Source organism: Bubalus bubalis, chromosome 12 (genome assembly GCF_019923935.1).
Source record: "Bubalus bubalis isolate 160015118507 breed Murrah chromosome 12, NDDB_SH_1, whole genome shotgun sequence".
Lineage (NCBI taxonomy): Eukaryota > Metazoa > Chordata > Mammalia > Artiodactyla > Bovidae > Bubalus > Bubalus bubalis.
In genome coordinates, this window is record NC_059168.1 from 5,768,389 (window position 1) to 5,795,494 (window position 27,106).

Here is a 27,106-nt window from a genome sequence, read left to right on the forward strand (position 1 = left end):
GTACAGCAGAAACCAACACAACACTGTAAAGCAAGTATCTTCCAATTGAAAAATAAAGGGATCTGGGCTTACAGACATGATATTGGATTAGAGGAAGTAGCATGTAAATAACTTCATTGTTAAAAAAACTTCATACTGTCTTTTTCATGAAATGAGTTATTTTCATTTAAAATATTGTGATCTAGAACTTGGAATTTCAAGAGTAAACATTAGTGCATTTTCAAAGTGTCGATTCTGGAGTCCTGACGTCAGACCCTCTGCTTGGAGACGAGAAGCACATGGACCTCGGTGACTCATTTCCACGTGGTCCCCGCCCGTGTCTCCATCACACTTTGCCTCGTGTTCCTGCTCCAGTTCACCTAACTCTGGCCTCAGGACATCCTGATAGTCTTTCTGCATGGAGGGCTGGCTGGAGGGGGAGCCCCCGCGATAGAAGGGACCCTGGGGGGCATGTGAAGGAAAGGGAATCAGGAATGTGGCTCCAAGGATCACAGGCTTGTGTGGAGAAGAGGACACCTGGTCAGAGCCTGAGAGGCTTCTAGTGAGTGGCCTGGGAAAGTGAAGGCCCAGATGGTAAGGCCATCTCTGATGATTTGGGGCTGCGAGAATGTTCCTGGATTGTTACTTTTCACATCTGTGTGCCTTAAAAAAAAAAAAAAAAAAAATAGAAGACAGCATCAGTATCTTACAGTTTTCTGAGTACAGGTCTTTTGCCTCCTTAGATAGATTTATTCCTAGCTATTTTGTTCTTTTTATTGCAGTGATAAATGGAATTATTTCCTTAATTTCTCTTTCTGATCTTTCATTGTTAGTGTATAGGAATGCAAGAGATTTCTGTGTATTAATTTTATATCCTGCAACTTTACCAAATTCATTGATTAGCACCAGAAGTTTTCCAGTGGCATCTTTAGGATTTTCTATGTATAGCATCATGTCATCTGCAAACATTGACAGTTTTATTTCTTCTTTTTCAATTTGGATTCCTTTTATTTCTTTTTCTTCTCTGCCAAGGCTAGGACTTCCAACACTATGTTGAAGAACAGTGGAGAGAGTAGACATCCTTGTCTCGTTCCTGACCTCAAAGGAAATGCTTTCACAGCACTGTCATACCGAGTGAATTAAGTCAGAAAGAGTAAAACAAATGTCATATATGAATGCATATGATGTGGAATTTAGTAAAATGGTGCAGATGAACCTATTTGCAAAGCAGAAATAGATACACAGACGTAGGGGTCAAACATGTGGACCCCAAGGCGGAAGGGGTGGCTTGGATGAATTGAGAGGTTGGAATTGACACATATACATTATTGATACTGTGTATAAAGTGAGGACCTACTGTACAGCACAGGGAACTCTACTCGATGCTCTATAGCGACGTACTTGGGAAATAAACCCCCAAAAGGAGGGGATGTAGGTATATGTATGGCTGATTCACTTTGCTGTATAGCAGGAACTAAGAAAACATTGTAAAGCAATTATACTCAAAAGGACAGTAATTATACTCATTTGGGGCCCCAATTCCTCCAGGCTGCCTAAGAGGAGTTTGTATATTGAAGGAACAGAGAAATAAATGCTCTCCTTTAGAATGTCTTGGGAAGCTTTCAGGTTTAAGGCTTGAAATAAACAGATGCTGCTTTGAGCTAGGTCCAGAAAGCAGTTCCCAATGTGTGATCTAGGGAACTAGGGGGTTCCATGAGGTCAAAACGATTTTTGTAATGTTGGCCTATCATCTGCCTATTTACTCATGTGAGTATGCAGTGGACTTTTCTTTTTATTATTTTTGTTTGTTTTGACATGGACCATTTTTAAAGTCTTTATAGAATTTGTTACAATATTGCTTCTGTTTTATGTTTTGGCTTTTTGGCTGCAAGGCTTGTGGGATCTAGTTCCTTGACAAGGGATGGAACCTGTGCCCCCCGCATTGGAAGGCGAAGTCTTAATCACTGGGCCACCAGGGAAGTCCCTCTGGTGGACTTTTCCAGAAATTCCTTAACGTCTGTCAGCTACATCTCTCTGATGCCTAATGGACAGCATGCTTGTATCTTTAAGATTTCTCAGTTTTCACCCACATACACAAGAGCTCTTCAGAGTCCTCAGTCATTTTTGAGCATGCAAATGGTTGCTGGAACCAGAAAGTTTGAGAAGCTATGGCTTCTCATGTGGTTTAACAGATCAGCCCAAAATGATGCTTAGTAGTAAAGAATCCGCCTGCCAGTGCAGGAGACCTGGGATGGATCCCTGGGTGGGAAAGATCCCCTGGAGAAGGAAATGGCAACCCACTCCAGCATTCTTGCCTGGAGAATCCCATGGACAAAGGAGCCTGGCAGGCTATATTCCATGGGGTAGCAGAGTCAGACACGACTTAGGGACTAAACAAAAACAACAATAATGATGGCAACCAGAAAGACCTGTGAGAAAGGTTGAGAATCAGACAGTCATCATCTGTTTTTTTGTTTTTTTTTTTTTTGCAGGAAAAACTGCAGAGACAATCTAATGGATGAGGATGAGAAAGACAGAGCAAAGAGGTAAGAGACATTTAAACCTTGCTTGTTCTCACTCTGCAGAGAAAGGCAGTCAGAGATGGAAAACACACGCTCCATGAAATACTGCATGCTCTGCCCCCAGAATTCATACCAGCCACCCCAATTCTGTTCCTTACCCTGAAGTTACTCATTGTCTAGGACCTGCCAAGTTGTTTGTAGTTTTCACATGTCCGTGTACTGACCCTGTTGACCCAGCCCTCTTTTTAAAGGCTTCTGGTTACTGCGTTTCCAGGATGGACACTCCTTGGCCAGGTGGCGTGACTGGAGCCAAGCCAGCCTGGGTTCAAATCCTACTTCTGCTGTTGGGAAGCGGTTGGCCCTGGACAATAATGGGCATAATCAGCAGCTCACACTGGACATGGAATGGCCATCCGCACTGGGCTGTGATCCTCCATGTATGTTGTTTCAGCTTCCTCATTGGCCGGGATCCCGGCCGCTTGGCACTGGTTTTCGGTTGACCAGAAACCCCAGCTTGGTTGCTGGCACATCAGTGCTGTTATAACTGTATCTATGCTTAGTGGACATTCATTGAATCCCTCCTGTATATGAGGAGTCATAAAGTGGATATTTTGAAGGTACAGCCCAGTCGGATGTTATCAGTTTCATAAAATCAGCCCAAGTTGGCAGTTACTGCACCAGGCTCTGGGGAAAGGGAGATGAACAATAGATGTCTTGCCCATGACGGGTCCCAGGTGATGGTGGTGATGGGTAAGTGACCACAGATTATTAGCTTGCACGGACATGAAATGTCCTGTCTCAGGACGGTCTTCACTCCTGCCCAGCGGACAAGCCTCCCTCCTCCAGGCTCTTTCCTCTTTGCTCCTCCTGCCACCACTTGGCTGGCAGGTCCCTCCTCAAGCCCCTGAAGCCCTCTCTTCTTTTTTTTTTAATATTTATTTTTTTATTTTTGGCCACACTGGGTCTTTGTTGCTGTGCGGGGTTTTCTCTAGTTGTGCTGTGAGGCTTTCTCATTGTGGTCACTTCTCTTGTTGTGTGGCATGGGCTTTAGGGCATGCAGACTTCAGTAGAAATGGTTCCCAGGCTCCAGAGCACAGGCTCAGTAGTTGTGACCCATGGGCTTAGTTGCCCCCTGGCATGTGGGATCTTTGCAGATTAGGGATCGAACTCATGTCTTTTGCATTGGCAGGCAGATTCTTTACCACTGAGCCACCAGGGAAGCCCCCCCAACAACCTCTAATACACCTGCAAAGCTGAAGGGTCTGTCCGCCTCCCCTCACAGAGCCTGCCACCCGACTGTCACCACAAAATCCTCTGCTTGTAAATGACGGAGCTCTCAGAGGTCACCCAGTTCAGCGGCCCCAGGGGAGTCTGTCCTTCCATCTTGCCTGGTGGTGGGCAGCCTTGAGAACCATAAACCTCCAGGCACTCAGACCTCTGAGACTCAAATCACAGGGAATGTTTGTACTGTTTGTTCATTTCCCAAAGATTTCCTTAAAAAAATCAGGGAGCCGGGAAATGGCCTGAAGTGTAGACCAACTCAGATTGGCGTGGAGTGAGGATTGTGGGGGGCTCAGCATATTCTAAATCTCTGCTTTTCCATTTGTTTGAAAGTTGTTCTGTAATAACTATTTATTTTTAAAATTCTTTTCCTGTGTATTTTTTTTATTATAGTTGCTTTACAGTGTTGTCCTAGTCTCAGGTATACAGTAAAGTGGATCAGCCATAGGTATTCATATATCCCCTCTTCCTTGGATTTCCTTCCCGTTTAGTCACCACAGAGCAGAGTTCCCTGTGTTATATGGCAGGTTCTCATTAGTTATCCATTTTGTACATAGTATCAATAGTGTCTGTATGCCAATTCCAATCTCCCAATTCATCCCACCCTGCCTTCTTCCCTTGGTATCCATATGTTTGTTCTCTCTGGGTGTAATAACAATTTAAACATTGGAATCCCATTTAAACCTAAGGAACTCCTCGGATGAGTCTAACAGGCCCTTCACTTGGCACTGGGCACCATGGCTGTCTTAGGCCACCACCTATAAGGGTTGTAAAATCCATATGGGTCCCAAACAACATGTAATTGAATAGACCAGACCAGACTAGAGTAGAGTTCTGGCACCCTGTCTCATGGGCAGGCTTCCAGCTCTCCACTCTGGGGCATCTGGCCTCTTGGTGGACTCCCAGGATGCTATGAACAGAGAGCAGAGACCCGAGCCACATGCCTGGCTGACCCTGCCCCACCTGCTGGATTCCAGCAAGCCACTTCACCCGATAAGCTTCCACTTTCTCAGACGCAACACGTGGGTTATCATTTCTGTCCTGCCCTCCTTTCATGTTATTTTAGGATCAGCCGCAAAATACACCAAGAAACTCTTCTTATTTTTTTTAGAAGTATTACTTGCTACATGTGCTAACTTGCTTCAGTCACGTCCGACTCTTTGCAACCTTATGGACTGTAGCCCACCAGGCTCCTCTGTCCATGGGCATTCTGCAGGCAAGAACTGGAGCGGGCTGCCATGCCTTCCTCCAGGGAATCTTCCCAACCAGGGATCGAATCCGCGACTCATGTCTCCTGCGTTGTCAGGTGGGTTCTTCACCACTAGTGCCACTTGGGAAGCCTCACCTGTATGTGAAGATGAAGAACATTTTACAAGAGCACATTTACAAATTATTCCCACCAGCGATAATGACAAGGTCAGCAGTGCTGGCCAGCGTGCACTGGGCATGTCCTGAGTGCCCTGTTCATTTCCGGGTGCTCAGCACCAGGCTAAGAACGTTTCTGTGCATTATCTCGTATCATCTCCTCCACATCCCTTTGAGGTGTGAAAGTGAAGTCGCTCAGTCATGTCCAGCTCTTTGCGACCCCATGGACTATAGCCTATCAGGCTCCTCCATCCATGGGATTTTCCAGGCAAGAGTGCTGGAGAGGATTGCCATTTCCTTCTCCAGGGGATCTTCCCGACCCAGGAATCGAACCCGGGTCTCCCGCATTGCAAGCAGAGCTTTACTGTCTGAGCCACCAGGGAAGACCTCTGAGGTGTGCATCCCTGTACCTTTTTACAGATGAGGAAACTAAGGCCCAGTAAGGTTAAGCAACTTTTCAGATACCCTAAAGCTGTAGCAGAAGTTAAATACAGCCTTCCTAAACGCCAGACTCTATTCTTACTCCCCAGACCACACACATATCTCATCACATGATAACAAATTCATTCTCTCTGGCAGGTCCAATCTGTGTCCTAATGTGACTTTGAGTCCACAGGAGTTTGGCTTTTGCCATCATTTTTTTTTTTTTTTTTAATTTTTTTGGCTGCCATAGATCTTAGTTGTGGCTCTCAGGATCTTTAGTTGTGGCATGTGAACTCTTAGTTATGGCATGTGGGATCTAGTTCCCCAACCAGGGACTGAACCTGGGCCCCCTGCATTGGGAGCTCAGAGTTTTAGCCACTGGACCACCTGGAAAGTCCCACCATCATCATCTTTCATGTCACCTCTGGGCCCCCAGTTTCAGCCCTGTCTCTCTACTACATGGCTTACCTCGCAATCCAGAAGAGGTATAAATGCAGGATGGCATCACTGACTCGATGGGCATGAGTTTAAGCAAGCTCTGGGAGTTGGTGATGGACAGGGAAGCCTGGTGTGCTGCAGTGCATATGAGTCTCAAAGAGTTGGACACAACTGAGCAGCTGAACTGAACATGTCTTTGTGTGGCTGAGTCCCTTTGCTATTCACCTGATACTATCACAGCATTGTTAATTGGATATACCCCAAGACAAAATAAAAAGTTTGCAAAAAAAAAAAGAATTATGCATATTTAGGGTCTGCCATCCTCAGAGATCATCTGATGTTATCACAGACATTTCAATAAAATCGTGGCTGAAAACTCTTAGAAATAAATCCAATTGTATGCAGTTTCCATTTATTCCCATCCCCATTTGCTTTGAGCCATGGGCACCCACTCCCCTAAATTGCCTATTCAGAAACCTCCCAGCCCAGACACTGGGAAGCAAAGCTGCTGGTCCTCACCCCTCTCTCGTCCTCAGATTGGGAAACGGGTTTAGACCGTTTGGGAATACCCTGTTCTCTTTGCCAGAATAGCAGCAATAATGCAGTATTCTTCATAACACCTGGGGGGAAAAAAGGACAAAATAAACACAATCCTAAAACTGTGTCACTTCCAAAGCCTCTAGCTGTGGGATTTTTTAGCTGTGGGAAGCCCTTCCCTAATCCCACCTGGAGGCCTGACAGGAATTGTTTGCACTCCTGATATTTTTGATGAGATTAGTAGAAGTGTTGAGCTTCAGATCAGAACTCTTGTCTCCAGAAAACATGAGCTATATTTGGCAAGGTTTTCAAAGCTTTGGGGAATTCATGGTGTATTTGGATTGTTTGATCGAGTATTCTAAACCAGGACACAGATCCACTTTCTTCTTTAAATTTCCATGTAAATCCAGTGAGGATTAATTGCACGCCCTATTGTGTATACAGAACGATATGCTATTTTCTTTAGTGGAAGATGTAAAAACATGGTCCTTGTGCTCAAAACAGAAACAGTTTGGTTGAGAGACATTTGGATCCCTGGATAATGAGACACAGTTTACCATCTTGTGTTCCAGTCTTAAACACATCTTTTTAACTCTAATGTGACAAGGTTTTGTGGGGGGTGTGTGTGTGTGTTTCATCCAGGAAGTAGTGCAGTGTGGCAGGAAGTACACAGGCTTAGAATCAGACAACCCCAGCTTTGATTCTTACCACTTTTACTTTCTGCCTTTAGATGAGCTATTATACTAAACCTCTCTTAGCCTCATTTTCCTACTCTGTAAAATGGGGGTGTAAATGGCCATATAGTCAAAACAAAGGTTTTTTCAGTAGTCATGTACAGTTGTGAGAGTTGGACTATAAAGAAAGCTGAGTGCTGAAGAATTGATGCTTTTGAACTGTGGTACTGGAGAGGACTCTTGAGAGTCCCTTGGACAGCAAGGAGATCAACTCAGTCAATCCTAAAGGAAATCAACCCTGAATATCCATTGGTAGGACTGATGCTGAAGCTCCAATAATTTGGCCACCTGACTTGAAGAGCTGACTCATGGGAAAAGACCCTGATACTGGGAAAGACTGAAGGCAAAAGGAGAAGGGGCAGCAGAGGATGAGATGGTTGGATGGCATCACCAACTCAATGGACGTGAATTTGAGCAAACTCCTGAAGATAGTAAAGGACAGGAAAGCCTGTTGTGCTGCAGTCCATGGGGTTGCACAGAGTTGGACATGGCTTAGCAATTGAACAACAATAGCCATACCCTCTTCCTAGGGTTTTTGGAGGAACTATTAATAAATGGAGCTCAGTGGAAGCCCCTAGCACAGTGCAGGGTACACAGTGCTGATAAGAAAAGTTGACACAGGGCACACGCTATGTGTCTACAGCATTTTATTTAATTAACTCTAAACCTTGACAGGTTATTTTTAGCTCCATGGTGGCTCAGATGGTGAAGAATCAGCCTGCAATGCAGGAGACCTGCGCTCGATCCCTGGGTAGGGAAGATCCCCTGGAGGAGCACATGGCAACCCACTCCAGTATTCTTGCCTGGAGAATCCCATGGATGGTGAAGCCTGGTGGGCTACAGGCCATGGGGTCGTAAAGAGTCAGACACGACTAAGTAACCAACACATACATTACATTGAAGAAACCCAAGACTGAGAAGGCAGACAGGGGCAGGCAGAGATTCACATGTAGGCATCAGTTTCTAAAGTCTGGACTCCTGGCAGCTTCTTATGACATGACTCGCCCACGTGTCCAAGGCGTAGGGACAAAAAGAGCGGGTAGGAACCATCACTTTCCAAAGAAAACAAGTTTCTATCACTTGGCACTATCATAAAATACAGCCCAGTGCATTTCTTTTTCTTTTATTTGTTTATTTATGGTTATGCTGGGTCTTCGTTGCTGTATGCGGGCTTTAGTTGTGGCGAGTGGGGGCAACTCTCTGATTGTGGTGCAGTCTCCTCGTGGCAGTGGCTTCTCTAGTTGTGGAGCAGGGGCTGTAGAGCGCAGGTTCGTAGCGGCACAGTTGGCAGAGGCCCACTTGCCCCACAGCATGTGGGATCTTCCGGGAGAAGGGAGCGAACCAGTGTCCCCTGCACTGGCAGGGGGACTCCCAACCGCTGGACCGCCAGGGAGGTCCTCACTCCATGTCTTGATAGACTGAATGCTAAGAAGAAAGGCTTTCATGTGAACCTCTTCCTTTAAGCCAATATTAAATGGTCAATTCATTGGCATTTATTAAAAGTTTATTATTGCCTATCAGTGAAGGCCCAGTTCCATAACCTCATGCATTCTTATGGAGGGAGGGAGTGAGGGTGGTGAGGTTAGAATTGTGCTGCCCCTTGCAGGACATTTGGTCCTGGCCAGAATGTTCAAGAGATACTTGGTCTAGAAGATGCTTGATCCTCGGATGGCCAATAAACACATGAAAAGATGCCCAACATCACTAATTATTAGAGAAATGCAAATCAGAACTACAATGAGGTATCACCTCACAACAGTCAGAATGACCATTATTAAAAAATCTACAAACAATATAAGTTAAAAAAACTACAAACAAGAGATGCTGGAGAGGATGTGGAGAAAAGGGAACCCTCTTGTCCTGTTGGTGGGAATGTAAATTGTACAGCCACTGTGGAGTATAGTATGGAGATTGTTAAAAAAACTAGGAATAAAACTACCATATGACCCAGCAATCTCACTACTGGGCATATACCCTGAGGAAATCATAATTGAAAAATACACATGTACCACAGTGTTCATAGCAGCAGTATTTACAATGGCTAGGATGTGAAAGCAACTTAGATTGTCCATCAACAGATGAATGGATAATGAAGGTGTGGTGCATATACACAATGGAATATTACTCAGCCATAAAAAAGAACAGGTTTGAGTCAGTCCTAGTGAGGTGGATGAACCTAGAGCCTGTTATACAGAGTGAAGTAAGTCAGAGAAAAACAAATATAGTATCTTAACACATATCTAAGGTTCTATGAAAACCTACAAGACCTTCTAGAACTAACACCCAAAAAAGATGTCCTTTTCATTATAGGGGACTGGAATGCAAGAGTAGGAAGTCAAGAAACACCTGGAGTAACAGCTAAATTTGGCCTTGGAGTACAGAATGAAGAAGGGCAAAGACTAATAGAGTTTTGCCAAGAGAACGCACTGGTCATAGCAAACACCCTCTTCCAACGGCACAAGAGAAGACTCTACTCATGGACATCACCAGATGGTCAACACCGAAATCAGACTGATTATATTCTTTGCAGCCAAAGATGGAGAAGATCTATCCAGTCAGCAAAAACAAGACCGACTGAGGCTCAGATCATGAACTCCTTATTGCCAAATTCAGACTTAAGTTGAAGAAAGTAGGGAAAATGACTAGACCATTCAGGTATGACCTAAATCAAATCCCTTATGATTATACAGTGGAAGTGAGAAATAGATTTAAGGGACTAGGTCTGATAGAGTGCCTGATGAACTATGGACGGAGGTTCATGACATTGTACAGGAGGCGGGGATCAAGACCGTCCCCAAGAAAAAGAAATGCAAAAAGGCAAACTGGCTATCTGAGGAGGCTTTACAAATAGCTGTGAAAAGAAGAGAAGCAAAAAGTAAAGGAGAAAAGTAAAGATATACCCATTTGGATGCAGAGTTTCAAAGAATAGCAAGGATAGATAAGAAAGCCTTCCTCAGCGATCAATGCAAAGAAATAGAGGAAAACAACAGAATGGGAAAGACTAGAGATCTCTTCAAGAAAATTAGAGCTCCCAAGGGAACATTTCATGTAAAGATGGGCTCAATAAAGGACAGAAATGGTATGGACCTAACAGAAGCAGAAGATATTAAGAAGAGGTGGCAAGAATACACAGAAGAACTGTACAAAAAAGAGCTTCATGACCAAGATAATCATGACAGTGTGATCACTCACCTAGAGCCAGACATCCTGGAATGCGAACTCAAGTGGGCCTTAGAAAGCATCACTACGAACAAAGCTAATAGAGGTCATGGCATTCCAGTTGAGCTATTTCAAATCCTGAAAGATGATGCTGTGAAAGTGCTACACTCAATATGCCAGCAAATTTGGAAAACTCAGCAGTGGCCATGGGACTGGAAAAGGTCAGTTTTCATTCCAATCCCAAAGAAAGGCAATGCCAAAGAATGCTCAAACTACCACACAATTGCACTCATCTCACACGCTAGTAAAGTAATGCTCAAAATTCTCCAAGCCAGGCTCCAACAATATGTGAACCATGAACTTCCAGATGTTCAAGCTGGTTTTAGCAAAGGCAGAGGAACCAGAGATCAAATTGCCAACATCCGCTGGATCATGGAAAAAGCAAGAGAGTTCCAGAAAAGCATCTATTTCTGCTTTATTGACTATGCCAAAGCCTTTGACTGTGTGGATCACAATAAACTGTGGAAAATTCTTCAAGAGATGGGAATACCAGACCACCTGACCCGCCTCTTGAGAAATCTGTATGCGGGTCAGGAAGCAACAGTTAGAACTGGACATGGAACAACAGACTGGATCCAAATAGGAAAAGGAGTACGTCAAGGCTGTATATTGTCACCCTGCTTATTGAACTTATATGCAGAGCACATCATGAGAAACGCTGGGCTGGAGGAAGCACAAGCTGGAATCAAGATTGCCGGGAGAAATATCGATAACCTCAGATATGCAGATGACACCACCCTTATGGCAGAAAGTGAAGAAGAACTAAAAAGCCTCTTGATGAAAGTGAAAGAGGAGAGTGAAAAAGTTGGCTTAAAGCTCAACCAACATTCAGAAAACTTAGATCATGGCATCTGATCCCATCACTTAATGGCAAATAGATGGGGATCAATGGAAACAGTCACAGACTTTATTTTTTTAGGCTCCAAAATCCCTGCAGATGGTGACTGCAGCCATGAAATTAAAAGATGTTTACTCCTTGGAAGGAAAGTTATGACCAACCTAGACAGCATATTAAAAAGCAGAGACATTACTTTGCCAACAAAGGTCCATCTAGTCAAGGCTATGGTTTTTCCAGTGGTCATGTATGGATGTGAGAGTTGGACTATAAAGAAACCTGAGCACCAAAGAATTGATGCTTTTGAACTGTGGTGTTGGATAAGACTCTTGAAAGTCCCTTGGACTGCAAGGAGATCCAATCAGTCCATCCTAAAGGAAATCAGTCCCACATATTTGTTGGAAGGACTGATGTTGAAGTTGAAACCCCAATACTTTGGCCACCTTATGCAAAGAACTGATTCATTTGAAAAGACCTTGATGCTGGGAAAGATTGAAGGCAGGAGGAGAAGGGGACAACAGAGGATGAGATGGTTGGATGGCATCACTGACTCAATGGACATGAGTTTGAGTAAACTCCAGGAGTTGGTGATGGACAGGGAGACCGGGTGTGCTGCGGTTCATGGGGTCGCAAAGAGTCGGACATGACTCAGCAACTGAACTGAACTGGTAGAATCTATAAAAACGATATTGATGAACCTATTTGCAGGGAAGGATTGGAGACGCAAATACAGAGAGGAAACTTGTGGACACAATGAGGGAAGGAGAGAGTGGGACAAATGGAGAAAGTAGCATTGATATATATATATACTACCATGTGTAAAATAGATAGCTGGTGAGAAGCTGCTACATAACACAGGGAGCCCAGCCTGGTTCTCTGTGATGGCCTAGATGGGTAGGATGAGGACAGGAGAGGGAGGCTCAAGAGGGAGGGGATATAGGTGTGACTATGGCTGATGTGCATCCTTGTACAGCAGAAACCATCACAACGCTGTAAAGCAGTTTTCCTCCAATTAAAGAAGATGCTTGGTTCTATCCTTGATTCTATCCATAACACCCATGAACATATTTAGTCCATGCCAAATGGTTTTGGACAGGACTAAAACATCAAGGAGCTTCTGGCATGACCAAACGTCTCCCTGGACATTTTGAACAGACCAAATGTCTGCTAACCATGTTAGTTTTTTTTTTTTTTTTAATTAAAGTATAGTTGATTTACAGTGTTGTGTTTGTTGCAGGTATACAACTAAGTGATTCAGTTATATATGTCTTTTTCCGTTATAAATCTGTCTTATTCAGATGCTTTTGACTTATAAGTTATTGCAAGGTATTAAGTATAGTTCTCTATGCTATGCAGTGGGTACCTTGTTGTTTATCTGTTTTATATATACTATGTATATATATCAATCCCCAGATCCTCCTTTATCCCTCTCTCCCTTTCCCCTTTGGTAACTGTAGGTTTGTTTTTTGAGAGCCTGTTTCTGTTTTGTAAATAAGTCCATTTGTCTCATGTTTTGAGATTCCACATGTAAGGGATATCATATGATATTTGTGGTTCTCTGGGTTACTTCACTTAGTATGATAAGTTCTAGGTCCATCCATGGTGCTGCAAGGGGCATTATTTCATTCTTATTGTGGCCTCTTGTTAATAAGGATTACGAGTGTCAGGCGAGAGTAGCTGGTTCTCACCACAGAGTGAGTGCTGGTTCTGAAACACAGGCTAGACCATTTTATTCTTCTTTGACTCTAACCCTTAGTCTCAACACTAATGAAATGGTGCAGGCAAGAGAGAGGAGTTAAAAACAATAAATAAGAGGCCTTTCTGTGCAGTTTTGCAGTATCAGGCTTCTCAGAAGGAAAAACTTCAGTCGTGGGACGCTGATTGTTACTTTCTGTCCCCCCTGGGGGCAAGTGGAAGGTACAAAAAGGGATACAGAGCCTAACCCTGCCCTCTAGGAGCTTTTCAGCAGGTTGGGAGCATCCTTGAAAAACATGCATGGAGGGGAAAGAAAACATCCCCAAGAGGTCTGTATTGAGCAGAGCTGGGATGATGATCAGGATTTGTGAGCTCTGCTTTCTCAGCCAAGTGCCCGTTTGTGGAGAGATAACTTGGTTACTAGGAAAGACTGACCTTGTTGTTTCATTTCTCTGGATGTAAATTCTGTATGTCTTACAGGAAGGGCAGGCCCTCACCATAAAGGTTGTAGTGAACTCAGAGGTTCTGCTCTGTGCACACTTGCTAGTGCCCCTGTGTGCAGCCTTGGTGCTGAGTGAGAAAAAAGGTACAAAAAAGGCCCCAGGCGATGCACACTGCCATTCCCAATTGGAGCCCACCCATCAGGCTTTCCTTTCATAGGCTCTTCACTGCATGTTCTGTACATCATCGGAAGCCCACACACGGGGGGAAATGGCAGTAAAAAAATAGTGAGCCTTCCTTTCTGTCTGTTTTATTTGGTGATGAAGGCAGTAGCAGGCATTGCAAGAACATAGCAGCATCAGGATACACAATTCATTTCTATTAGCCTGGAGTTTCCAGATGAGTGACTCTGTGTTCAAAACAAAGGGGAGAGGAGCAGTGTGCTTGCGGGCAGAATGCTAATTCTTACTGTGGCCCAGTAAACAGAGACGGGAAAGGTGCCTCCCTCCATTTGGGGCTCTTGGCTTTCACCCTAGTGGGGTCCCTTGGTTGGCCAAGAAGACTTGTCAGGACAAATGTGTTCGTGGTAGACCTAGAAACTTGGGACCATCCCAGCTCAGAGACCCAGAACCTTTCTGGGGGCATTGGAGATAAAGGGCAATTTCCTAAACTCCCTTTCAATCATTTTAATAAATTTTTTAAAGTTTTTCTGTTATGTTGGAGCAAAAGAGTCAGACACAACTTAGTGACTAAACATAATAAAAAATAGTTGATTAAAAATGTTGTGTTAGTTTCAGGTGTGTGCAGCACTTGCACAGCATCATCTTTTAGGATTTGAAATTGAGCTGAAATTCCATCATCTCCACTAGCTTTGTTTATTGTAATGTTTCCTAAATCCAATCCCGGGCTTCCCTTGTGGCTCAGCAGGTAAAGAATCTGCCTGCAATGCAGGAGACCTGGGTTCAATCCCTGGGTTGGGAAGATCCCCTGGAGAAGGGAACGGCTACCCACTCCAGTATTCTGGCCTGGAGAATTCCATGGACTGTATAGCCCATGGGGTCGCAAAGAGTCGGACACGACTGAGTGACTTTCACTTTCCTAAATCCCACTTGACTTCACACTCCAGGATACCTGGCTCTAGGTGAATGAGCACACCGTTGTTCTTATCTAGATCATTTAAGACCTTTTTTTTATATAGTTCTTCTGTGTATCCTTGCCACCTCTTCTTAATCTCCTCTGCTTCTGTTAGGTCCTTGCCATTTCTGTCCTTTATTGTGCCCATCTTTGCATGAAATTTCCTCTTGGTATCTCTAATTTTCTTGAAGAGTTCTAGTCTTTCCCATTCTATTGTTTTCTCTGTTTCTTTGCATTGTTCACTTAAGAAAGCCTTCTTATCTCTCCTTGCTGTTCTTTGGAACTCTGCATGCAGATGGGTATATGTTTCCTTTTCTCCTTTGCCTTTTGCTTCTCTTCTTTTCTCAGCCATTTGTAAGGCCTCCCCAGACAGCCACTTGGCCTTGTTGCATTTCTTTTTCTTTGGGATGGATTAGTCACCACCTCCTGTGCAGTGTTATGAAGCTCCGCCTGTCGCTCTTCAGGCACTCTGTCTACCAGACCTAACCCTTGAAGGGATTAGATGAGCTGACAAATAGTTGTCACTTCCACTGTATAATCATAAGGGATTTGATTCAGGTCATACCTGAATGTTCTAGTGGTTTTCCCTACTTTCTTCGATTTGAGCCTGAATTTTGCAGTAAGGAGCTCTTGATATGAAACATGGTCAGCTTCAGGTCTTGTTTTTGCTGACTCTCTAGAGCTTTTCCATCTTTAGCTACAAAGAATAGAATCAATCTGATTTCGGCATTGACCATCTGGTGATATCCATGTGTAGAGTCATCTCTTATGTTGTTGGAAGAAAGTGTTTGCTAATGATGAGTTCTTGCCTGGAGAATCCCAGGGACGGGGGAGCCTGGTGGGCTGCCGTCTGTGGGGTCGCACAGAGTCAGACACCACTGAAGTGACTTAGCAGCAGCAGCAGCAGCATAGTGAAGTGATTATATATGTGTGCACCTATTCTTTTTCAAGTTCTTTTCCCATTTAGGTTATTACAGAATATTTAGCAAAGTTTCCTGTGCTAAAAAGTAAGTCTTTGTTGGTTACCTCTTTTTTTAATGAATTTTTATTGAAGTATAGTTGATTTACAATAGTGTGTTAGTTTCTACTGTACAGTAAAGTGAATCAGTTATACATAGACATATAGCCACTCTTTTTTAGATTCTTTTTCTGTACAGGTCATTACAGAGTTTTAAGTGGACTTCCCTGTGCTATACAGTAGGTTCTTATTAATTATCTACTTTATATACAGTAGTTGTATATGTCAATCCCAATCTCCCAATTTATCGCTCCCCAGCTTTTCCCCTGGTAAACATAAAGGTTATCTATTTTAAATATAGCGGTATGCACATTGCAGCCCCACACACCCAGTCTGGTTTTTTTTAATTTTTATTTTTGCTTGCACTTGGTCTCCATTGCGGTGTTCGGGCTTCTCACTGTGGTGCTTCTCTTATGGTGGAGCACAGGCTCTAGAGTGCGGGCTTCAGTAGTTGAGGCACCCAGGCTTCGTTGCTCCAAGACATGTGGAATCTTCCCGGAACAGTGATCAAATCCATGTCCCCTGCATTGGCGGGCAGATTCCTATCGACTCAACCACCAGAGAAGTCCCCTCAATCTATTTTAAATTGAAAAGCATGCTCAGAAGTTCACTATCTTGAAAACGCAGCCCTTTTCTCAGATAAACATTCCCGTTAGAGTTTTGGTGACAAGCACCTAAGGATTGTGTGAAATCCTCCCCTCAGGGAACCATTAAGTCAGAATCACTAGGAAATGAAGCCAGCTTCCCCTTTAAGCCCCAACATTTCCTGATAACTCTGGTTAAGAGTCAAAATGTCCCTGATACATCTCGAGAGGAAAGAGCAGTCTCAGTGGGGGCTGCACCGTAGGAAGCAGACAGAGTGCAGAGATTTCTCTAAGAGAGGAGTGTGACACCAGCCTGACCCGTCTTGATCCCTGTGGGGTGACTTCCCTGCCGCAACAGATTACATTCTCTCTCTCTTTTTTGTTATTGTGCCCTATTCTTTGCAACCCCATGAACTGTAGCACGCCCCCATGAACTGCAGCATGCCAGGCTTCCCTGTCCTTCACTATCACCCACAGTTTGCTCAAACTCATGTCCATTGATCCCTGATGTCATCCAACCATCTCAGAAAATACAATCTGTCACCGTTTCTACTTAGAAAAAAAAAAATGTTTGGCAACACCTCACAGCATGTGGGACCTTATTTCCCCAACCAGGGATCGAACCCACACCCCCTGCATTGGAAGGCAGAATTTTAACCACTGGACCACTGGGAAAGTCCCTTGATGTTCTGTTCTTAAACAGAATTGCTGAAGGCTCCGGGACCTGGCAGTGCTCCCAAACCCTGCTGCCTTGGTGTATAGGGATGCTGGTGGTTATGGAGATGAGGAGAGGTGACCCAGGCCTTACATGAATCTTGCTTTAACGCCAGGGTTTCCCAAAACTCATTCTAGGAAACCCTAGTCCCAGGAAGTGCCTTTGAAAACACGTTGGAGCTGCACTATTTGCTGCTTCTCCCTTTTGAAAAGTCTCAGAGCTTCTTAGCACACGAAAGGTGGTACGGTTGCAATTAGCACGTGAGCAAACAAAAACCCTTTTCATTTTATGTCATGCTGCATTGGGAAAAAAAGTTATCTGGAAAAAACAAATGAAAAAAATAGTAGCAACAGAACAAACTTCTCTGGCTACGCTTGCTTCTTTCTCCAAATAATTCTTCCTAATTTTCCATGGAAGACCCTTAGCCCAATACTGTCTTATGCAGTAGATATGTCCATTTTATCCTAGTAATTTGGGGTATGTTTTCTTGTGCATAAACACCACCAAAACAATACTTGACAAATACTGAAATGTTTAAAGAAATAATCAAAGATGATTTATAATCATACCACTTAGAGGTATAGACACTGTTAATATTTTGACGTATTTCCCATCACATTTTTTCTATATTTCCATCAATTTTTAAAAAATTTTATTGAAGCATAGCTGATTTACAATGTTGTGTTAATTTCTGCTGTACAGCAGAGTGTCTCAGTTATACATATATATATATTTTTTTTTTCATATTCTTCTCCATTATGGTTTATCACAGGATGTTGCATCGAGTTCCCTGTGCTATAGAGTAGAACCTAGTTATTTGTCCATCCTGTTGATAATAGTTTGCATCTGTTAACCCCAGACTCCAGTCCCTTCCTCACCTCCCCCTGGGTGACCACAAGTCTGCCATCTGTGTTTGTGAATCTGTTTCTGTTTCGTAGATATGTTCCTTTGAGTCATATTTTGGATTCCACATGTAAGTGACATATGGTATTTATCTCTCTCATTATGACTTGACTTCACTTAGTATAATGATCTCTAGGCCCATCTATGTTGCTCCAAATGACATTACTTCATTTTTTATGACTGAGTAGTATTTCGTTGTGTGTGTGTGTGTGTATGTATGTATATGCACACCACATCTTTATCCATTCATCTGTGGATGAACATTTAGGTAGTTCCCATGTTTTGGCGATTGTAAAGAGTGCTGCTATGAACGTAGGGATGCATGTCTCATTTCAGATTATACTGTTTTCCATAGTGGCTGTACCAATTTACATGACAGGAATACTCTTATAAGATCTTGGTTACTGTGGCTGATCAGACTCTAATTTATTCTTTGTGGAAGTTCACATGCCTGGACAGGACTCTTCTACGTGTAGAGGACACTTAAGACCGATGCTGCTTCTGAACGTTGCACATCACAGTGGCCTCTCTGGACATTGACAGTGAGCCCATATTTGGCATATTTCAGTTCTACGTGAAATTTGAGTTCCTTCCACAACCACATCCTCTGCTTCAAGGGCTACAAAGGAAGTAGAAGACCTAATCTGGAAACCTTCTCAGACAGGTTTCTTCTGCTTGGTTTATAACACTCAGATTTGGGAGACCTCGTCTAAACTCTTTATCAGTTTCTCTTTTCAGCCTCATCCTATAATGTAGAACCAGTTAGCCCAGATAAGAAATGCCAGAAATTCCCACCTGGAAGGAACTTGGGCATCAGTGAGCCCATATTTTAAGCTTTAACTATCTGGGTATCCCCAGAATTTACAAGGTTAATGCAAAGGCATAATTTGCTTATGGCTATCCAGGGTGGATGGGGCTTGGCAGGAAATGCTTGTCCCTGTTCCTTGTGGTCTCAGCTAGAGCCATTGAAAGATGATGGTCAGAGACTTTCCTGATAGTCCAGTGGCTAAGATTCTGTAGCCCCAATGCAGGGAGCCCAGGTTCAATCCCTGATCTGGGAACTAGATCCCCAACTAAGAGTTGCCATGCTGCAACCTAAGATCACGCGTGCTGCAACTAAGACTGAGAATAGTTACATAGATAGGTAGACAGGCAGATAGACAAATAGAGAGATGGATGATGGACAGAACCATCTGAAGATGTACTTGCTCATGGCTGGTATGGATGTTAGCTGTCAGCTGGGACAGTGGTTTTCTATGTGGAGGTGGAGGTGTGGCCTTCTCATGGCATGTGATTGGGTTTGAGGATGATCATTATAAGAAAAAGCTGGGGGAGAAGAGGGAGCTATTTGTCCCCTTGGTACCTGGTCTTGGAGTCAGGTAGGGTTACTTTTGCCACCTTCAACCCACTAGATACAACTTGCTGAGGTCGGCCAGCTGTTTTCAAGGGAGGGGAATTAGAACTTTTCATGGGATAAGTTGTAAAGAATTTAGAATTATCTGATTTATAATGACTCTATCAACTCTATTTGATATTCTTTAATAACCTATATGGGAAAAGAATCAGAAAAAGAATGGATATATGTATATGTATAATTGATTCACTTTACTGTACACCTGAAACTAATACAATAATGTAAATCAAGTATGTGTTGTTGTTCAGTCCCTAAGTCGTGTCTGACTCTCTGTGACCCCATGGACTGCAGCACCCCAGGCTTCCCTGTCCTTCTGTGTCTCCCGGAGTTTGCTCAAACTCATGTCCATTGAGTCAGTGATACCACCCAACCGTGTCATCCTCTGTTGCCCCCTTCTCCTCTTGCCCTCAGTCTTTTCCAGCACCAGGGTCTTTTCCATTGAGTCAGCTCTTCCCATCAGGTGGCCAAAGTACTGGAGCTTCAGCTTTAGCATCAGTCCTTCCAATGATTATTTGGAGTTGATTTCCTTTAGGAGTGACTGGTTTGATTTCCTTGCTGTCCAAGGAACACTCAAGAGTCTTCTCCAGCACCACAATTCAAAAACATCAATTCTTTGATGCTCAGCCTTTATGGTCTAACTCTCACATCCATACGTGACTTCTGGAAAAACAATAGCTTTGACTATACAGACCTTCATCTGCTATCTAGGTTTGTCATAGCTTTTCTTCCAAGGAGTAAGCGTCTTTTCATTTCATAGCTGCAGTCACCATCTGCAGTGATTTTGGAGCCCAAGAAAATAAAGTATGTTACCATTTCCATTTTTTCCCCATCTATTTGCCATGAACTGAAGGAACTGGATGCCGTGATCTTAGGTTTTTGAAGTTGAGTTTTAAGCTAGCTTTTTCACTCTCCTTTTTCACCTTCAAGAAGCTCTTTAGTTCCTATTCACTTTCTGCCAATAGGGTGGTGTCATTTGCATCTCTGAGGTTATTGATATTTCTCTGAGTAATCTTAATTCCAGCTTGTGATTCATCTAGCTCAACATTTTGCAGATGTACTCTGCATAGAAGTTAAATAAGGGTGACAATATATAACCTTTACATACTCCTTTCCCAATTTTGAACCAGTTCATTCAATATTGTTGAACCAGTCCATTGTTCCATGTCTGGTTCCAGCTGTTGCTTCTTGACCTGCATATAGGTTTCGCAGGAGGCAGGTAAGGTGGTCTGGTATTCCCATCTAAGAATTTTCCACAATTTGTTGTGATCCACACTGTCAGAGGCTTTGGCATAGCCAATGAAGCAGAAGTAGATTTTTTTTTTAATTCTCTTGCTTTTTCTATGATCCAACAGATGTTGGCAATTTGATCTCTGATTCTTCTGCCTTTTCTAAATCTAGCTTGTACATCTGGAAGTTTTTGGTTCACATGCTATTAAAGACTAGCTTGAAGAATTTTGAGTATGACCTTGCTGGCATGTGAAATGAGTATAGTTGTGAGGTAGTTTGACCATTCTTTGGCATTGCCCTTCTTTGGGATTGGAATGAAAACTGATCTTCTCCAGTTCTGTGGCCACTGCTGAGTTTTCCAAATTTGCTGGTATATTGAGTGCAGCACTTTCACAGCATCATCTTCTAGGAATTGAAATAGCTCAGCTGGAATCCCATTACCTCCATTAGTTTTGTTTGTAGTGATGCTTCCTAAGGCCCAGTTGACTTCACACTCCAGGATATCTGGCTCTAGGTGAGTGATAACACCATCATGGTTAGCTGGGTCATGAAGCTCTTTTTTGTACGGTTCTTCTGTGTATTCTTGCCACCTCTTCTTAATATCTTCTGCTTAAGTTAGGTCCATACCATTTCTGTCCTTTATTGAGCCCATCTTTACATGAAATATTCCCTTGGTATCTCTAATTTTCTTGAAGAGATCTCTAGTCTTTCCCATTTTATTGTTTTCCTCTATTTCTCTGCGTTGTTCACTTAAAAAGGCTTTCTTATCTCTCCTTGCTAGTTTTTGAAACTCTGCATTCAGATGAGTATATATTTCCCCTTTGTCATAAACCTTTAATTTTTTATTGGAATATAATTGCTTTAGAATATTGTGTTGGTTTCTGCTGTACAACAGAATGAATCAGCTATAAATATACATGTATCCTCTCTCTCTTTGACGTTCCTCCCACCCTACCCCCACCATCTCATCCATCTAGGTCATCACAAAACACTGAGTTGAGTTCCCTGTGCTATATAGCAGCTTCGCACTAGCTACATATTTCATCCATGGTAATATATATATGTTGGTGCTCATCTCCCAATTTGTCCCATTCTCCCCTCACCCCCCTGTGTCCACATGTCATTCTCTGTACTTTTTTAATGTTTGGTCTTCCTAGAGTGATACCTTCATGCCCAGGGAAGGAGGAGCTGCCCAATTTATCTGTCATCCTCCTTGTCCCCCCAAGAACTACCCAGAAGTACGTTTGCTCAAGAGTCTATTGTGGCTATTGTCCAGCTTGACCCTATATACTTTCCTGCAAAAGGTCCTGTTTTATTTAGACCCTGCCATCAGGCTTTCGGAATCTGCATTCCCACCTTTTGATTCCTATGGGTCTCTTACATACTCATTTAAAAAGTGTGGGAAAAGAATGAAATAATGCCATTGCAGCAACATAGACAGACCTAGAGACTGTCAAACTGAGTGAAGTAAGTCAGACAGAGAAAGAATAAATCACATGGTATACCTTATATGTGAAATCTAAAACAAGGATACAAATGAACTTATTTTCAAAACAGGAACAGATTTACAGGCATAGAAAACAAACTTATGGTTACTAAAGAAGAAAGGCAGGGAAGGGGTAAATTAGGAGGTAGGGTTTAACATATACATACTACTGTTTATAATGTGGGTCCGCTTGCTGATTTGGGAAGATCTCCTGGAGGAAGAAATGGCAACCCACTCCAGTATGCTTGCCTGGAGAATCCCATGGACAGAGGCTCCTGGTGCGCTGAGTCCATAGGGTTGCAAAGAGTTGGATAAAACTGCGCCTACATGCACTACATATATAAAACAAATAATGAATAAGGACCTACCATATATTACATGGCGGAGAAGGCAATGGCACCCCACTCCAGTCCTCTTGCCTGGAAAATCCCATGGACGAAGGAGCCTGGTAGGCTGCAGTCCATGGGGTCGCACAGAGTCGGACACGACTAAAGCGACTTAGCAGCAGCAGCATATATTACATGGAGCCCTACTCAATACTCTGTAATAACCTATATGGGAAAAGAATCTTAAAAAAAAGAACGGATATATGTATATGTATAACTGAATCACTTTGCTGTACACCTGAAACTAACACAGCATTGTTAATCAACTGTACTCCAATATAAACTAAAAATAATTTTTTTAATGTAATGGAGAGGCATAGCACTAGAATGATCAAAATGATTTTGAAAGAGAAGACTAAAGCTGGGGAAATCACATTATTAATTTTAAGACTTACTGTAAAACTACACTAATCACACAGTGCTACGGTGAAAGAAAAGCTCCATAGGTCCCTGGAACAAAGAGAAGAGATAACCTAGAAATTGAATCTCATAAACTTGATCAGTTGATTTTTTCACGGGTGCAGAGGTAATTCAGTATAGAAGAATCTTTTTAAAAAAGCGAACTTGGAACAATTGAACAACCACATGCAAGCAAAGGGCTTCCCAGGAGGCACTAGTGGTAAAGAACGACCTGCCAGTGCAGGAGACCTAAGAGATGCAGGTTCGATCCCTGGGTCAGGAAGATCCCCTGGGGAAGGTCACGGCACCCCACTCCAGTATTCTTGCCTGGAGAATCCCATGGACAGAGGAGCCTGGTGGGCTACAGTCCATGGGGTCGCAAAGAGTCAGACACGACTGAGGCAACTTAGCACACACCCACATGCAAAGGTTAACCTAAACCTTACATGTTATAAAAATAACTCAAAATGGATCATAGGTAAAATGTGTAAAACTCTCAGAAGAAAGCACAAGAGAAAATCTTCTTGGTCTGAAATCAGGCAAAGGGTTCTTAGATCTGCCACCAAAACACAATCCATAAAACAACCACCACAATATTGTAAAGTAATTAATCTCCAATTAAAATAAATAAACTAATTTAAAAAATAAAAATAAGCCAAAAATAATGATTAATTTGGGCTTCATCAAAATTAAAAAAATTTTTGCTCTGTGAAGACACTGTTAAGAGACCGAAAGGGCAAGCTGGCAAAATATTGACAAATCACGTGTCTGACAAAGGACTTGTATCCGAATACACAAATACACTGCCTTACATCAACAGTAAGGAAACAAACAACTCAATTTAAAAATGGTGAAAGACATGAATGGATGCTTCACCAAGGAGGATACACAGATGGTGAAGAAATACATGAAAAGATGTTCAACATCATTAGCCATCAGAAAAATGCAAATGAAAGCCCAGTGAGGATTGTCTATTGCTGAGTCACCTGTGAAGCCCTGCACATCTCTTTGACGAGCTAAAATAAAATGTACCGACAATACCAACTCCCCTTGAGGATGTTGGAACATCCGGATCATGCCTGCATCACTTGCAAGAGGTGAAATGGTGCTGCTGCCCTGGAAAACAGTCTGGTGGTGTCTTAGATAGTTAAACATCTGTGTGATCCAGCCATCCTTCTCCCAAGTTACTACAGAGAGCTGACATCTTACATTCACACAAAAACCTGCACACAAATGTTCATAGCTGCTGTGGGAAACAATCCGAATTGCCCTAAGCAGGTGAACGGATAAGCCAGCTGTGTTATTGATACCCATGCAATAGAAAGCTACTCAGCAGTGAGAAGGAGAAGGTATTGGTAGGTGCAGCAACTTGGATGAACTGGGTAGAAGCCAGCTCAAGAGGTTACCTGCTGTCTAATTGTGTTTGTACAACATTCCTGAAAAGAGAATGCAGTGATGGAGAACAGAACAGGAGCTTCCAGGGGTTACAGACATGGAGAGAGTGAAGGAATTTGGGAGGGAATGGTAGAAGGGGGTGGGAGAGTGCAAGTGCTCCATAGCATGAGCACCCGAGCAGACCTCCTCCCCCACTTCCTAGTCATGAACTTCAGCAGTTATTCACCCTCTGGGTACCTCAACTTCACCTGTGAAAGGGGAATGATGACAGATCATTGTGAGGATTAAAGGCATTAATACATGTAAAGCCCTTGAAATAGTGCTGCTGCTGCTAAGTCGCTTCAGTCGTGTCTGACTCTGTGCGACCCCAGAGACAGCAGCCCACCAGGCTCCCCCGTCCCTGGGATTCTCCAGGCAAGAACACTGGAGTGGGTTAAAATAGTGCTATTACATAGTAAGTGCCCAGACCGTGTTAGCGAGGTCAACAGTGTCCCCTGGGAGAAACCAGAAAAGATAGAAAGATAAGACTGGGGCACGCTGAGCACTGCATTCAAATCAAAGGTGGAGGCTTGTATCCAGGTATATTTTACACACACACATACCCCTTCCCTTCCTCCCAGACCACCTCCCTGTCTCTCTTTCTCTCTCTCTCTTAAATTCAATAAAAAGAAGACAGACAACACATCTGAAAAGTGGGTGGAAGATTTGAACAGACACTTCCGAAAGAAGATATATGAAAGAGCATTAAACGCAGGAAAATACGTTGAGCATCACTCATCACCAGACAACTGCCAGTTAAAACCACAATGAGCAATGGATGCATAGATATAGAAAGCAGACTTGTGGACACAGAGTGGAGGAAGGAGAGGGTGAGACAATGGAGTAGGGTGGAAGCGCATACACTACCGTGTATAAAATAGATAGCCAATGGAAAGTTGCTGCATGACTCAGGGAACTCAAATCAGGACACTGTGACAACCTAGAGGAGTGGGGAGGGCTGGGAAGCGGAGGGAGATTCAAGAGGGAGGAGACATATGTACACCTAAGGCTAATTCATGTTGATGTATGGCAGAAACCAAACCAATATTGTAAAGCAATTATCCTTCAACTAAAAATAAATAAAAGAACAACCACAATGAGATAATGCTACATGGCTAACGTGAAGAAGAATTGGCAGTGCTAAGTGCTGGCATGGATGTGGAGCAATAGAACTCTCATACATTGTAGGTAGAAATGCAGAAATAGGAGAGCCACTTTGTATAACTGTATAGTAGTGTCTTACAATGTTACACAAACATTTAGCATGTGAAAGTCACTCAGTCGTGTCTGACTCTTTGCGACCCTGTTGACTATAGCCTGCCAGGCTCCTCTGTCCATGGAATTCTCCAAGCAAGAATACTGGAGTGGGGTAGCTGTTCCCTTCTCCAGGGAATCTTCCGGACCCAGGAATTGAACCAGGGTCTCCTGCATTGCAGGCAGATCCCTTACCAGCTGAGCTACCAGATAAGCCCTACACTTACCATGCTGCTGCTGCTAAGTTGCTTCAGTCATGTCTGACTCTGTGCAACCCCATCAGATCAGATCAGATCAGATCAGTCGCTCAGTCGTGTCCGACTCTTTGCGACCCCATGAATCGCAGCACGCCAGGCCTCCCTGTCCATCACCAACTCCCGGAGTTCACTCAGACTCACGTCCATTGGGTCAGTGATGCCATCCAGCCATCTCATCCTCTGTCATCCCCTTCTCCTCTTGCCCTCAATCCCTCCCAGCATCAGAGTCTTTTCCAATGAGTCAACTCTTCGCATCAGGTGGCCAAAGTACTGGAGTTTCAGCTTCAGCATTATTCCTTCCAAAGAAATCCCAGGGCTGATCTCCTTCAGAATGGACTGATTGGATCTCCTTGCAGTCCAAGGGACTCTCAAGAGTCTTCTCCAACACCACAGTTCAAAAGCATCAATTCTTCGGCGCTCAGCCTTCTTCACAGTCCAACTCTCACATCCATACATGACCACTGGAAAAACCATAGCCTTGACTAGATGAACCTTTGTTGGCAAAGTAATGTCTCTGCTTTTGAATATGCTATCTAGGTTGGTTATAACTTTCCTTCCAAGGAGTAAGCGTCTTTTAATTTCATGGCTGTAGTCACCATCTGTAGCGATTTTGGAGCCCAGAAAAATAAAGTCTGACACTGTTTCCACTGTTTCCCCATCTATTTCCCCACCTGGGTATGTACCCAAGAGAAATGTATGCCTGTGTCTACACAGAGACAGGGAGATAGATGTTCAGAGCAGCATTATTCTTTTTGTTTAATTTTTATATGATTTTTAAAGGTTACTTTCCACTTACAGTTATTTCAAAGTATTGGCTGTATTTCCCATGTTGTACAATCAGAGCTGCATTATTTTATTAATTTAATTAATGGCTGTGCTCAGTCTTCACTGCTATGCACGGGCTTCGTCTAGTTGTGGTGAGTGGGGGCTGCTCTCCATTGTGGCGTGCAGGCTTCTCGGTGCGGTGTCTTCTCTTGTGGAACAGAGCTTCAGAACTCGGGCTCAGCAGCTGTGGTTCATGGGCTTAGTTGTCCTGAGGCATTTGGGATCTAACGAAATCAGGGATTGAACATGTGTTGCCTGCATTAGTGGGTGGATTTTTAACCAGTGGACCACCAGGGAAGCCCCCAGCATTATTCTTAATACCCCTAAGCTGAAAACAGCCAACAAACTACGAATCAGCAGTCAAAAAGAATGAAGCATTAATATATACCATAACATGGATGAATCACCAAAACTTTAGGCTGAAGTTGACTACATTGTGCTGATCGGATTTGTATGAAATCCTAGAAAAAGGCAAAGCTACAGTGACCGCAGACCAGGGGTTTCCCAGGGCTGTGATCCAGGGCAGATCAACAACAAAGACGCAGGAGGAAACTTTTTAGGGTGGAGGAACTATTTTACAGCTGAATTTTTGTGGTGGTTA

General features: G+C 43.3%; 1 protein-coding gene across 4 annotated transcripts in view; it reads left to right on the forward strand.

Annotated features, from left to right (window-relative positions):
- NPAS2 (neuronal PAS domain protein 2) overlaps positions 1–27,106 on the forward strand; it is a 207,781-nt gene that overhangs the window by 81,739 nt on the left and 98,936 nt on the right. For all 4 annotated transcript variants that reach the window (XM_025260716.3, XM_044925671.2, XM_044925672.2 and 1 more), the window contains exon 2: positions 2,472–2,525. In XM_025260716.3, coding sequence (XP_025116501.2) covers positions 2,494–2,525 — 32 coding nt within the window. In that variant the 5' untranslated portion in view covers positions 2,472–2,493. The remainder of the gene's footprint in view (positions 1–2,471; positions 2,526–27,106) is intronic.